Consider the following 14,524-nt stretch of genomic DNA (forward strand, 5'->3'; position numbering starts at 1 on the left):
AACGGTGGAGTTAGAACACGTGGTGTGGGGAGTATCCCCCCAGGAACTCAACCACCGAGTGGACTTTTCACACTGCGTTGACTAACGTGTTGTCTGAACTGAGCTACTGTCTGGTTTGATTTATTTTATGTAAACTGCTCCGGCAGTCTTTTAGGCTGAGGAGTGGCATAGGTCAGGCAGGCGCCAACCTTGTACTCCTTTCGGGGCCTCCTGAAAACATCTTTATTCCAAGAAGCCTTTCTCTAACATGCAGCCTTGGATAACTGTTATTGCTTCTTTTAAATTTTGTTTTAACTGTTTTTATTCTGTTTTTATTTTCATTTTACCTTGTACACCGCTCCGAAATTTTTCAATGGGGAGCGGTATATAAATATTCTAAATAAATAATAAATAAATAATAATAATTCAGTTGCGTAAGGCTTATTACTACACCTCTACCAGACCAATTTTGCTCATTTTTGTTTTAAACTGAAGCCCAAGCAGTGGAGACATGCAGAAAATTTTTTGAAACTTCAAAGAAAAAAGTTCAAAGCTCAAGCTTAAACGGCAATTCGTTTCCTCTGCACCAAACAGGAAGGGCAGCCCCTCCACCAGTGGGATGACGGACAGCCCTGCTCAACCAATCAGTGTGGCGCGAAGGCAAGTCCCATGCAGTTAGGCTGTCGCTGCCATGGGAGAAGGAAGGGGATGGATTCGGCCAACGGGGCGCATGAAGGAGGGGGCGTGGCCACGCCGCATGCAAATTTTGGAGGGTTTTCCCCCACTATGCATGAGCCATATCTGCATTATTCAGGCAAATAAGTGGGAAAGCAATTTGCATTGGAGAGCGCATGTGTGAGTGAAAGGAAGGCGGTGGGGAGGCAGGACGATTTCCGGGAGCGCTTACCTTGAAAGCCTCGCGGGCCACGTCGTCCTTTCCGTCCCCGCGTTGCCAGGGGAGCCGCCGGTCGGGGAAGTGGGAACTCTTCAGGCTCGCCCCAAAGAGGTCGACGTAGAAGAAGGCGTAGTCGCCTGTGGTGAGGCCCTCGCGGTGCGCCTGGACCATGAGCTCGCGGAAGACGGCGGTGGCACAGCTGATGTAGATGACTGCAAGGAAGGGAAAAGGCAGTGAGCGTCCGGGATCATCTGGTGTCTTTAGAAAAGAGCTATTCCCTACAGCCAACAAGTGAGTTTGTTGGCCTGGACTTCTTATTTAGGCTATAGCTAGACAGGGCTTTATCCCCGGGATCGTCCCTGTGTGTCCATATGATACACAGGGGATCCTGGGATCAGGGATCTCGCCCTCCCCTTTGGCCCCGGTTTTTCCACGGTCCCGGGATGAACCTGAGACCACGGAACGTGTGGGCGGGTGCTGCGGGCTGACCCGGTTCTGCGCGATTCCTCGTGAGGAGCCGGGAGCCCTACGCCCATCGTGGGTAGGGTGTGGGGAGCAGGGAAAGTCACTTAAATTTTAAAAATCACTTTTTGCGCATGAGCGTTTGTGCACTGCCGGCCCTTTAATCCCCCCCCAAAATGGCGGGCGCGACACCTCTCCTTCTGAGGTCGTCACGTGTAAACAGAGGAGGGATCTCGCATTAAACACAATGCAAGGTCTTCCTTCCTCTGTCGCAGGCTAACTGGTAGGTCTAGCGAAGGCCTATGTCTTTTAGACAACGCAAAACATCTTTGGTTCTAAGCAGCACCCTACATGGGCCAAGGAAGAAACTCAGAGCATAAAAACATTTTAAAAAGCCAGGCTACATCAGGCCAAGGGTCCATCTTCTCCAGCGTTCGGTTCACACAGTGGCCCACGGGAAACCCACAGGAAGGACGTTTTTATCCCTCTCCCATAATACTAGAACCCAATGGGGTCATCTGTGGAGGCGAGCGAGAGGGCCAGCCAGCGGAGAGGGAACGGAGCTCTTCTTCAACAGCCCAACTGGTAGAAGGGTTTTTTTGGTGTGTTTTCTACAAGGTTACCAAGAGGTTGGTAGCCACACAGGCCCCGGATAATAGGTCTTTCCTCTTCCATAGCCAGCACGGGAACTCCACTGGCGGACTTCAGTTCTAGAGACCCCAAGGAACATTTTAACACGCTGTGCACACACACTTTTTTAAAAACAACAACTTAGCAGGCACTGATTTATCGGCGAACAGGACCAGAAAATAAGAAACTGCCAGGGTCTAGGAACCATTGAAGTGTGCGTATCTCTGTGGATTTGGAACTGACAGCCTTCCTGATCTTGGTGATCTGGCTGGGGCTGATGGGAGCTGGAGTCTAACATTTGGAGTTTCCCCGCCAGTAGCCTAGGCAAATCACACTCTGCTCTTCTTGGGAAGCCTCGTCTGACCCAAGTTATCGCACCACACCAGCGCTCCAAGGGGTTAGGAAATGAGGGTTTTCAGCTGAAATCTTTTAGCTTGAAGTCTTTGAGATCAGCCATGGGGATTCCTACAGACTAAAGCAGAGGGTGGGGAACTGGAAATCCAGCCCTCCGGTGCACGCAGGATGGGTCATGCCCCCTTCCTTTTATTTCCCCCAACCATTGATCAAGTTTCCTAGTTTTTGTGCATTCTCCCTGACTCCATTTTAAAAGGTTGAAAGGCTAAATTACTGGCAGTAAGAGTTTTGAGCTAGAACAGGTTGGTGTTGATTTCGACCTCGCCCACCATTGGCCACAGAGCACTTCTCCAAAATTTGACCCCTGGGCTGAAAGTGGTTCCCCTCCTGCGGCCTCAGTTTCCTCTCTGTAATATAGGGGCAAGCTGGGTGGCGGCGGAGGAGGCAGCAGCGGTGCAGTTAGGTCATTTCAGAACGATCTTTTGGGGAGGTGAGTTCATAGAATCATAGAATAGCAGAGTTGGAAGGGGCCTACAAGGCCATCGAGTCCAACCCCCTGCTCAATGTAGGAATCCACCCTAAAGCATCCCTGACAGATGCCTGTCCAGCTGCCTCTTGAATGTCTCTAGTGTGGGAGAGGCCACAACCTCATAGAATCATAGAATAGCAGAGTTGGAAGGGGCATACAAGGCCATCGAGTCCAACCCCCTGCTCAATGTAGGAATCCACCCTAAAGCATCCCTGACAGATGCCTGTCCAGCTGCCTCTTGAATGTCTCTAGTGTGGGAGAGGCCACAACCTCATAGAATCATAGAATAGCAGAGTTGGAAGGGGCATACAAGGCCATCGAGTCCAACCCCCTGCTCAATGCAGGAATCCACCCTAAAGCATCCCTGACAGATGCCTGTCCAGCTGCCTCTTGAAGGCCTCTAGTGTGGGAGAGCCCACCACCTCCCTAGGTCACTGATTCCATTGTCATACATCTTGGAGCATCAGTCCAAGATGTGGTAAGCCCGCTGCTGTGATTTCTGCCTCCTGCCCCCCGCCTCCGTCCGTTCTGCTGAGTGGGTCCCTGGACATCTGGCCGAAATCCTGCCCTGACGGCACCCCTGAGAAGAAGAGGCGGAAGAGGGGACAACCCTGTTCGCAACAGGAAAAGCCAAGAGTTGGCCTCTGGCAGGGGCCAAGGGATACCGAGAAACTACGCACGGAGCCTGCCAAACAGACCAAGGGGTGGAGTCGCTGGGGACCCCTGAAAATGAGAGGCATGTGCCCCTGCGGAAATAGCCGGAGCTGCTCACCACACAAACACATGCAGGCTTTTGGCCGCTGCTATACACACACACGGCCCCTCGTTTCCTACTTGAAACGGAGCCTCAGCATGTGCGTCGCTGAACCAAACCTATGTTCTCCCTGCAGTACCTGACCGGCCTCCATCTTTCCTCCCCTCCCTTCTATGTCCCATTCTACACTGGTAAACAATTTGATCAGGGACCTCAGGTCTCTGTAAACGTGCACCGAGGGCACGTCCCACTCCATTGGACTCTCTAGGGCAGCCTGCCTCTGTCACTCTCCTGCCAAACCACTCACTCGCCTATGTGGAATTCCTAGTCGCCTCTGGCAAGCAGGTGAGTTGTGTTTTGACCGCATTGTGGTGCTATCGTTCTCAGCAGTCTTACCCAAACCTGGTGCCCTCCAGGTGTGTTGGGTTGCAAGTCCCAGAATCCTCCAGCCAGCCACCTGGGGGATTCTGGGAATTGTATTCTAATACATCAGGAGGGTACCAAGATGGGGGAAAGCTGCTCTAATGTGCCCCAAACATGCCAGGTTTTTTTGGGGTTTTTTAGAAGAAAAAGAAAGAAGCTGTATGCAAACAGTTGATTACACATTGCTCCCTCCTTCTGCTTTTTTCCACTGCACAAGTCCAAACTCCCGTGTGTGTGTCTGCCTTGTACACTTTTCCCTAGATTTTTTCGTTGATGAATTAGAAATGCAAGAGACAGCATTCCCTCTCCCCCATCCCCGTTCCCCACAAAGCTGGGCTCCGCACACCCAGTCCATCGCCAAATTCTCTCCACCGGGAGCCATTAACGCCGCTGGGAGGTTGCGAAATGAAGGCTGGATGTTCAGCTGAGCTCCAGAAGGCCCCTTTCTATGCCTTTGCTTAATTACCACCAACGGCCTCCTCGCTTGCAAACCAGAACGAAGGATTCCAGAGCCTCCTCCTCTCCCTCCTGCCAGGCCCAGCAGAGAGCGAAAAAGCAAGCCCTGAAGGGGGTCGGAGGGGGGACACACACACGTGCAGCCCTCTGGACGCTGTTGCACTCCAACTCTCAACTGCTGTCTGGGGCTGATGGGAGTGGGAGTCCACGAACACCTAGAGGGGCCTGGAATCCCCACCCCTGCTCTGTTGGAACCTTGACTGCATTTTGCCATTCAAGCAGCAACACAGCTGAATTGTTTGTCTTATGAGGAGGCTGTTCTCTTCTGAATCTGTACGAGTCCCCGATCCGGGCTTGGATCCTTCGAATCGCAAGGGCATGCTGAAAACAGCGGCTCAAGCAAAACAAACAAAAGAAATGAGGCTACTCCAAAGCCAGGTTGTTCTCCATCTTAGATACTCTAAAAACAACCCTTTGGGGTGGAAGACTGAAGCATGCCTCCACGTTTTCCAGCTTTAATTCAGAAAAAGAGAGCGTAATATGTCTCAGGGATCAGACGTTTGGGAAACTCTCTGAGAAGGATTAACCCCGCCAGTGAACAGACACTAGTTTGCTCACCTGTGGCGAGGAAAGATCCAGTCCAGGCAACCAGACAGATGTTTTTAAAATTAAATTGCAACAGATCTCTCTCTTTCTCTTTCTCTTTTTCTTGCTATATGTCACAAATGACAAATGTCTTGGGAAGATTATTTCCAAGGAGCGGCTAATTCCTCCTGTCGGGAGGTAGGACGGAGCGGCCAAGCATGATAAAAGCTTAGCAACCTGCCCTTCCCTTTTCCTTCGGCTTGTCCAGCAAGGCTGACCCCTCTGATTGGCAGAGTTTCTGCCCAGGCACGTCCTAGAATCGGAGAACCTCTCTGCCTGGGCCAAGGAGCGAATTCTGGCAGCTCCAGCTTTTCTTTTACCCTTCCATGACAAGAAAGGACCGAGAGGGTGCAACGTTTGTGGCTTTTTAGCTTAGAAAAGAAGCCATAGGTTTCTCAATTATGCGTGGCGTGGGGAAAGAAGTTATTCCCCTCTCTGATGATACTAGAACTAGACATGAAATTGACTGATGGGAGATGCAGTGCAATGTGCAGTTCTAATACACCTGCGGAACTCACTGACACAAAATGTGGCAGGAAGGTGCTCACTCAGCTGCCTTTAAAAGAGGATGAGACCAATCCGTGGGGACAGGAGCAAGGCTGCGGTTGGATGCGTGAAGTCGGGACAGCTGCGTGCAACCTGAAAACTCCTAAACAGTCCACCTTGGGAATACCAGCTCCTAGAGAACAGCAGCAGGAGACTGCCGTTGCTTCCGGCCCGGCCCTACCATGAGGTGGAGTGAAGCCATTGCCTCAGGCGGCAAATGATGGGAGGCGGCAGTGAGACGTTAGCTTCCGCTGTACCCCCAAAGTCCTTGCTGCCTTCAGGCACAGTGGAGGATGCTTTGCCTTCATCAACATAAAAGACAATTCATCTGCCAGTCCAGTCAGTTGTTGATCATGGAAGGCAGCCAGGGCTGGTGTTATGGGTTGAACACTTGCCAAGGAGTCACACCCTAGCAGGGCCCTCCTGAAGATGCTCCTTCACTATTGCTTGGGATATTGAACTGCAGAACGATCTAAGCCAAATCCTATATATTTACCATTCTCCTCTACAGGGCGGTGGCCCTGCGGCCTATCTGAGCTCCCTTACATATTATAAATACAGGTGGACGTTCACTAGGGCTCACTATAATGTTCTCCCTTCCAAGTTCACAGAAGGCAGATATCAAGGAATTCCAGTCTCCCAAAGGTTATGCCCATGTGATTCAGGTGAGATAGAGACATCCTCTCAGGTGCTTTTACACTGCTTGTTCTACTCAGAGGCCCGGTCAGGCTTAATCCATCCTCTACTACAGGACTTTCCAGGTAACACCGAAGAATTTTATACCAAGTTCCTCTTTGCTGATAGAAACCCCTCAGTTACCTATAAGGTTGCTAAATTCTGCCACTTGGCTATGAGGACACATCATAACCTATTAACCTCAGAGGACTGTTAAATCTCTGAGAGATAGAATCATAGAATAGCAGAGTTGGAAGGGGCCTACAAGGCCATCGAGTCCAACCCCCTGCTCAATGCAGGAATCCACCCTAAAGCATCCCCAACAGATGCTTGTCCAGCTGCCTCTTGAAGGCCTCTAGTGTGGGAGAGCCCACAACCTCCCTAGGTAACTGATTCCATTGTCGTACTGCTCTAACAGTCAGGAAGTTTTTCCTGATGTCCAGCTGGAATCTGGCTTCCTTTAACTTGAGCCCATTATTCCATGTCTTGCACTCTGGGGGGATTGAGAAGAGATCCTGGCCCTCCTCTGTGTGATAACCTTTTAAGTATTTGAAGAGTGCTATCATGTCTCCCCTCCATCTTCTCTTCTCCAGGCTAAACATGCCCTGTTCTTTCAGTCTCTCTTCATAGGGCTTTGTTTCCAGACCCCTGATCATCTTGGTTGCCCTCCTCTGAACACGCTCCAGCTTGTCTGCGTCCTTCTTGAATTGTGGAGCCCAGAACTGGACGCAATACTCTAGATGAGGCCTAACCAGGGCCGAATAGAGAGGAACCAGGACCTCACGTGATTTGAAAGCTATACTTCTATTAATGCAGCCCAAAATAGCATTTGCCTTTCTTGCAGCCACATCGCACTGTTGGCTCATATTCAGCTTGCGATCTACAACAATTCCAAGATCCTTCTCGTTTGTAGTATTGCTGAGCCAAGTATCCCCCATCTTGTAACTGTGCCTTTGGTTTCTATTTCCTAAATGTAGAACTTGGCATTTATCCCTATTAAATTTCATCCTGTTGTTTTCAGCCCAGCACTAAGGATCTGTACTACTTTGTATGGTTGCTGTTGCTGAATTAATGTTGTGCTGGTCTCGGACCGTAATAAAGTAATTGAATCCTTCACTATTGCAACCGGCTTGTTCACCTGCCTCTCGTTCTGGCCCAGTCTATGGTAGTTGTGAGGAGCGGGAGGAGGCGATACCACGGCCAACTTGCTCACTGCCTCTCTGCTTTTCCAGCAAGCCAGTGGGAGTAATGATGAGAACGAGAAGTGGCAGCGATTGCAGCTGGTGACAATAGCAGTGTGGTGCTATTGAGGGTGTCTTGCCGAAAAATCCGGACTTGGCATGGGATGCAGCGTTCCCCAGGTACCGAACTGCCCCATTTGAGGAGACCTGTCAAGTTTCAGCTCAAATCTTAACCTACTTCAGGGTGGCGGTTAATGCTGAAATTCAATACCAGCATGTATTTCTTCCTGGGTTAAAAAAAAGGGTGATTAACGAACATCAAGGCCCTCCTGGTGACATCCCAGTTCTTCTTTTCCATCCCCAACACCTGTTTGGCAGACAGTGTTGAGTGACTTCATATTTAGGGTCAGGCAGGGGTAGCTGAAGGATTGCCCTTCATGGTTCATCTCAACTGCTTCTGATTCTGGAAGCTCATTCCTAGCTCTCGCATCTCACAAGCTAAGAGGAGCCCTCTGGGGCCGGATCAAAGTACATGTCGTTCAGCACAAGAGCCCTCTGGGGCCGGATCAAAGTACATGTCGTTCAGCACAAGAGCACCGCGGGCAGCGGGTGGGAGAGGAAGTTGGCAACTCTACCCCTAACGGAGGCGGAAGCATTGATTACAGGGGCATCCAGGGCCTAGGTTGGCTCTTTTCACTAATTTACCCTCTCCCGGGCCTCTGGCCAAGAGACATCCTGTTATTTTCCTGCTGGTGTCCTTCCCCCCACCACGACCGGCAGCCGAGGTCAAGGGACGCGTCCCGTCCACGGGGTGGGGTCACGGCGTGCTTGGCCCCCCTGAGCCAGCGTTTTCCTGTTTTGCTGACTCGCCGTTTCCTCACTCCTCCCGCCAGAGAGAATTTCAGCCAGTGATTTACTGGCCGGCCAGGATGGACGGACCTCCCTCGACTGCGCTCTCCCTGTGCCTTTCACACCCTCTCTGCTATTTCCCCGACCCACGTAGTGACATGCTTTTAACCACCACCTCCCAATAGCCACACGAAGGATCGTTCGCCGCCCCCTCCCCAAGGCACGCCCGGCATCTATTGCAAATCACGGAAGTCTCTGCTCCACTTCTGCCACGCTGCGCAGTGCTCTCCACAATCACTCGCCTTCTGGTGATTGAAAAGCCAGAAGCGTGAAGATAAAAAGCTAGGTTAAACGGAGCCAAAACATCAGTCCATCCGGCCCAGTATTGGTGACGCCGACTGGAGGCACCGGGGATTGAACCTGGCACCTTGGGCACACAAAGCAGATGCGCTATCACCACGTTGTAGCCCCTCCTCTAAATAAAACAAAGTAAGGTTCCAGTCCTCATGTTTCTGAAGAAAGGACTGGTGCAAACACTGACTGGCAATGGCAGCACTTCTTCAACCCTACCCGAAGATGTCCAGGATTGAACCTGTGACCTTCTACATGCTATGGCCCTCCTCCAAGAACATAAGGAGCTGCCTTGGACTAGGTCAGGCTCCTTCACAAGTGCGTCCAGTTGCTTAATCTTAGAGTGGCAGGATGGAAGCTGTCTCTTCCGCGTACGCATGTCAAAACCTGGACACGGGCATTAAGGCACTTTGCAAAGTGCAGCCTGGGGTTTCACACATTCATTCTTCGGGATTTAGCTTCCTCTCAAGGGTGTCTACATTCTGGGGTTGTGGTGGGAGGAGAATGTGCTGGAGGCATTTAGGCTGGAGTGGACAACCTCAGAGGATCCAGGGTCCAGGCGCCAGATCCTACCGAGGGCTGCATCCCCTGACCCCCCCCCCCCCAAATCAGCTTTCACAGCAATTCAGAAGTGGCAACGAAGCCGCATTTTCACTTTAAAGCAAAGCGCACCAGGAGTGTGCCTTGTTTTCATGCATAATCAGGCTCCTGGAAGCCCCGGGGGAGCACAGATTTGCATTAAAGCAAGGCATGCGTTTCCAGTGCACCTTGTTTTAATGTGGAAAGGAGGCGTTTTTTCCTCCTCTGCTGCCACCGCACAACCAAAACGGAGTGGCAGTTTGGCTGCTGTAGTGACAAATTTAGGGAGGGGGCGGGAAGCCCGCAAAGAAGCTTTCTCCTCCAGGAATGTGTCTAACCTTCCCCCCCCCACTTTTAAAGCCATCTAAATTGGAGGCCATTGGTGCGCCTTGGCAAATTCCAGAGTTTAACTCCACGCTGTGTGAAGAAGCCTTTCCTTTTATCTGTTCTGAAGCTCCCACCAGTCAGCTTCATGAAATGAGCCCCGCGAGGTTCTAGAATTAGGTATCCCGGGTGCTGCGGTAGCATCTTGCATCGAAGAAGAGATCAATGCAGAAAGTAGAATAAAGAAACCCTAACTATGCCTTTATATTTTAAATATGTGTATGTTTTAAATAGCTCTTTTAGCCTGTTCGTATAATGAACAAATGACTGTGATTTTATGGTTTTAAATTAATGATTGTGGGTGTTGTTTCTATGGGGTCTGAGACTGCATTAAAAAAAAATATATGTAACAACCTTCAAGGCCTTGACCTCCAAGGTTCAGGTTATTTAAAGCAAATTTTCCAACTGAACAAATGCCCTGTCAGACATCAGCACCGCACAAGCCAAACATATGATTTCGCCTTCACGACCGGACAGATTATCACCAATACCAGTAGCACCTTAAACTTAAAGACAGATTGACAGGGCCATACGGAAACCCAGGAAGGACGACAGACCAAGAGAAGCACACCACTGGTTGTCACCTACGGCCCCCGATTGAAACCACTGCAATGGATCATCAGTGAACTCTAACCCATCATCAGCACAGACGCTTCTCCCTCTCACAAGCCTTGGGAGGCAGGCCAGCCCTGGCCTACACACAACCTCCCATCCTGAAGCAGATGTTAACCAGCAATAGTACACACAGGCAGAGGGACCAGACCATGCAACAGACCCAAGGGCCAACTCTGCCCCCACATCTATTCAGGAAACACTGCCACAGGACCCAACATCAGTCACACCATCAAGGGCTCTTTCTCCTGCATCCTTATATAATTTGTGTGACGTGCCATCCCTGACTTTGTCCATTGTTAAGATCTTCATAAACACATACAGATAACACATAACAGTCTTATTTTTTTCACCACTTTTTCCAGCTGCGCATTATCAGATTTCCAACTGCACATTTTGTGTCCACACTAAAAAAAAAACCTGCCAAGGTTAGTAACAACTCTAAAACCCGGTGATTCCATTGTACAATTAGTGTGTATGGTTTTCCTTGCTCTGGTATATTCCCGCCCCCCCTAGAAACCTAAAGAACCACACTCCACTTCCCCCGCTAGTATCCTGAAGAACAAACACCCTTCTGGTTTTTAAATCCGTGAAAAAAACAGGCAATTGAAGAGTAAATATCAACAGCAGGTGGAGAAGAGCTTTCTGCAGTGTGCAGTTGTGGAAAGGTGAAGGGGGAGGCGGAGCAGCTGAGGTAGTGATCTTTGGCATGGGAACGGGAGCGGGGTGTTTACAAGTGAGTGGCCACTTCCGTTTGCAAACTGAGTTAAAGATACACCAGGAAAAAACCTGAAGCGACCTGCTTTAGGTTAGGAACAATTCGAAAGGGACTTCTTCGGCAGCAGAATGAACCCTGCGTAGTAGATTCAGAGTTTACACCGTGGGTGTTAAACCTCAAGTTTAGCGGCCAAATCTGGCCCTCCAAATGGCCCCGCCCCCTTCCCCTAGGCCCGCCCCCTTCCCCTGATTGGTGCTTTCCCAGCTTTCGCAAGTTTTCTCCTGTTTCTAAAAGGTTGAAATGCCTCAACAACGGCTTAGTGACTGGCAGGAAGAGCTCTTGGCTATCATAGGCTGGCATTTGGGGTATTTCAGCCACACCCGCTTTTGCCTTCTTCCCTGCCCACCTCTGGAACGCGGCCCCCAAGAGCTTCCCCGGAACAGAAAGAGGCTTGACACCCCCTGGTCTACAGGCACATATGTGCTAGAGAGAAGATGCAACCGCTCCAGATCGCTCCAGAATTTTAGCTTTTGGAGACTATCTGGGAAGAGGACTCAAGTCCAACCGACAACTCTGGCAACTCTCTGTAAAAACACTAGCACCCTTTAGATTGGTGTCTTCCAAAAAGGCTGCCTTTCACCTTCCAAGTGGTCCAACTCTTCTAATGGCATGGTCCTCAACACCCTTTTGGGACTTTTCCATCTCATCCTGCTGATGCCCAAGCCAGTGTCAAGATTGTAAACTTGTCCTTGCATATGTATTATATTCACCCTTTTACCTTCCACTCCTCATCCCTCCATGACATCTGGAAAAAAATGGTTGTATGCTCCTTGGGGCGGGGACCTTGACTTTTCTGCTTATTTTGTTTCCGTACTTATTAACAGCATTGATGTGCCACCCAACAACCAGGTATTCCGGTCGGCTTATATTATGCTCTAAAGCAGCCTTCCCAAACCTGACCTCCTCCAGACAGGTTCAACTACAACTTCCACCATCCCCAGCCATGCTGGTTGGCGATTATGGGAGTTGTAGTCCAATACAAGGCACAGGGTTGGAGGAGGATGCTTTAAAGCACCGTGTACTACTAGCGGCGCTATAGAAATAATAAGGAATGATGCCAGCCCCAGTCTAGCATCTTATTGAAAGCGCTGGCTCCATTCAGCACTGGGAAAATCAGGGAAACATTCCTGACGGGACACGGAACAGCCCTAGGAATAGCTGCCGCCCAGACAACAACAAAACCCTGGCTGGGCTGAGAAAACAATCCCAGCAAAGGGGAGGCGGGTGAAAAGTGAGCGATGGGTGTGTGATTGGGGGTGGGGATGGGTGGGAAGCACCCCTGGGACCCCCGTCTGTCTTAGTTTCCTCTGGGGAGAACCCTAAAAGCAGACAGGGTCACCCCAGAGGTGAAACATAGCACTGGTTCAGTACAGCTTAGCAGTTGTACTAAGAGGTCTTCCCAGAAGCTGCTCACTTCAAAAGTCTATAAAAGTTTAGTTTTGGATGGCGTTCTCCAAAATGAGAACTAAGAGTGAAGCTTTATTGATTATAAAGGTATGAAAATCATGCTTGCATGTGTTCTCTGGGAGAAAGTCCTACTCGCCGGACACGGTGCAGGCGCTCCGTGACAAAGGAAAAAGACACCCCCTATATTCAGAGGTTCTCTTTCGACCTCTTTAAGAAACAGGAATGACCACAGGGAGAGGAGTTGGAGCTAAAAACGGGTGGTTGAACGAAGGGAAAACGGAGCTCCGGAATCAACTCCCCTCCCCGTTCTCCAAATTATTTCCCCCTACTTACACTACGACAGGGGTGGACAACTTGTGGCCCCTCCAGATGTTTTGGCCTACAGTTTGCATCAGCTGTTGCCAGCTTAGCCAATAGTGAGGGATCATGGGAGTTGTAGGCCAAAGCGTCTAGAAGGCCACAACTCACCTGCCCTGGTTCTAAAGGCTTATCCCTTCCACAGCCCTTTGACAAGACACCTGTCTCCCTTGGTGCCAGTCTCCTCCGGCCTGCCTCAGCTACACACTCAAGAAGACCAGGTTAAATGGAGAAGCTATTCTCCATCCCATTTGGGCACTGGAACCCCAAATTAAAATTCCAAAGCAAACGCATGACATGTCTCGCATATTCTGCATTTGCGCTTGGATCATTAAGAACATTAGAGCCCTGCTGGATCAGACCAAGGGTCCATCTAGTCCAGCACTCTGTTCACACAGTGGCCAACCAGCAGTCGGCCAGGTACCCACAAAGCAGGACATGCTGCAACAGCACCCTCCCACCCATGTTCCCCAGCAACTGGTGCACACAGGCTTACTGCCTCGGATACTGGAGGTAGCACATAACCATCAGGGCTAGTAGCCATGGATCGCCTTCGCCTCCAGGAATTGATCCAACCCTCTTTGAAAGCCATCCAAATGGGTGGCCCTCACCACATCTTGTGGTAGTGAGTTCCATAGTTTAACTACTTCCTTTTATTTGCCCTGGATCTCCCACCCATCAGCTTCACGGGATGACCCCGGGTTCTAGTATTTTGAGAGAGGGAGAAAAAAGTCTCCCTCTCTTGCTTCATACAGTCGTGAATGTTTGATTTCTTAAGATAATGCAATCCTGGGTGGTGGCGGTGCCATTATGCTCTGTAGGACATCTGGAAGAACAGCCCTGCCATATCAAGTCAATGGTCTATCTAAGCCAGGGATGCTGAACCTCTTCCAGCCCGGGGGCCAAATTCCATTCTGAACCTTGGGGTTTGTTTGTTTTTCGGTACCAAGCCAAACTTTCACCCAAAAGTCCACTCCAGGTGATTCCACGCTTTCTGCATGTCAGCAACGTAATTTCAGGGGCAGAGGGTGGAGAGATCACATTTTCTTCTTGCCATTGTTCAATTGGGAGCCAGAAATCTGGGGTGATCACTCTCAAATCTCCAGGAATGTACTGGTAGACCATAATCTTCCTTTTGCCTGCCCCGTCTAACGTTGAACCGACATCTGCTTCCCTGATATTTCCATCCCTCCATTCTAGCCCTGATCTCTGGAGCGACTGAGACCAAATCTCTGCGCTGCAGCCTGGCAGGAATTTGAAGGCCACGACTATATCTCCCTTTAATCTCCTATTCTCTAGGCTAAACACGCCCCAGCTCCTTGAAGCGTTCCTTGATATCGTGGGCATGTAACTTTCATGGATTGACTGGCAGGTCAAGCCATATACAAAACTGCATTGGCACATATTAATTACTATTATTGCTATTACCATTATTATTATTACTTCTAAAGCACCCAAAATGGCTAGGCAGCGTACAAAAAAATTAACCACGCTTCAAATCCCTCCCTGCAAGCTTATAATCTAGAGATGAAGACGCAAGGGAGGAAGAGAAAGGAAAAGTCAGAAGGGAGGTAACGCTCATGACTTATCCTTGCTTATTCTCTTCCTTGATTCCCCAATGGATATTTAGTTAGTAAGTGCCTTGGGGCAGAGACCTGTCTCATTTTTTCTCCCTCTT

At 50.0% G+C, this 14,524-nt stretch overlaps 1 protein-coding gene across 3 annotated transcripts in view; it reads right to left on the bottom strand.

The window, feature by feature from the left end:
• Positions 1-14,524, bottom strand: part of NPR1 (natriuretic peptide receptor 1) — a 60,329-nt gene that overhangs the window by 39,772 nt on the left and 6,033 nt on the right. For all 3 annotated transcript variants that reach the window (XM_063146022.1, XM_063146021.1, XM_063146023.1), the window contains exon 2: positions 887-1,086. In XM_063146022.1, coding sequence (XP_063002092.1) covers positions 887-1,086 — 200 coding nt within the window. The remainder of the gene's footprint in view (positions 1-886; positions 1,087-14,524) is intronic.

Source organism: Elgaria multicarinata, chromosome 21 (genome assembly GCF_023053635.1).
Source record: "Elgaria multicarinata webbii isolate HBS135686 ecotype San Diego chromosome 21, rElgMul1.1.pri, whole genome shotgun sequence".
Taxonomy (NCBI): domain Eukaryota; kingdom Metazoa; phylum Chordata; class Lepidosauria; order Squamata; family Anguidae; genus Elgaria; species Elgaria multicarinata.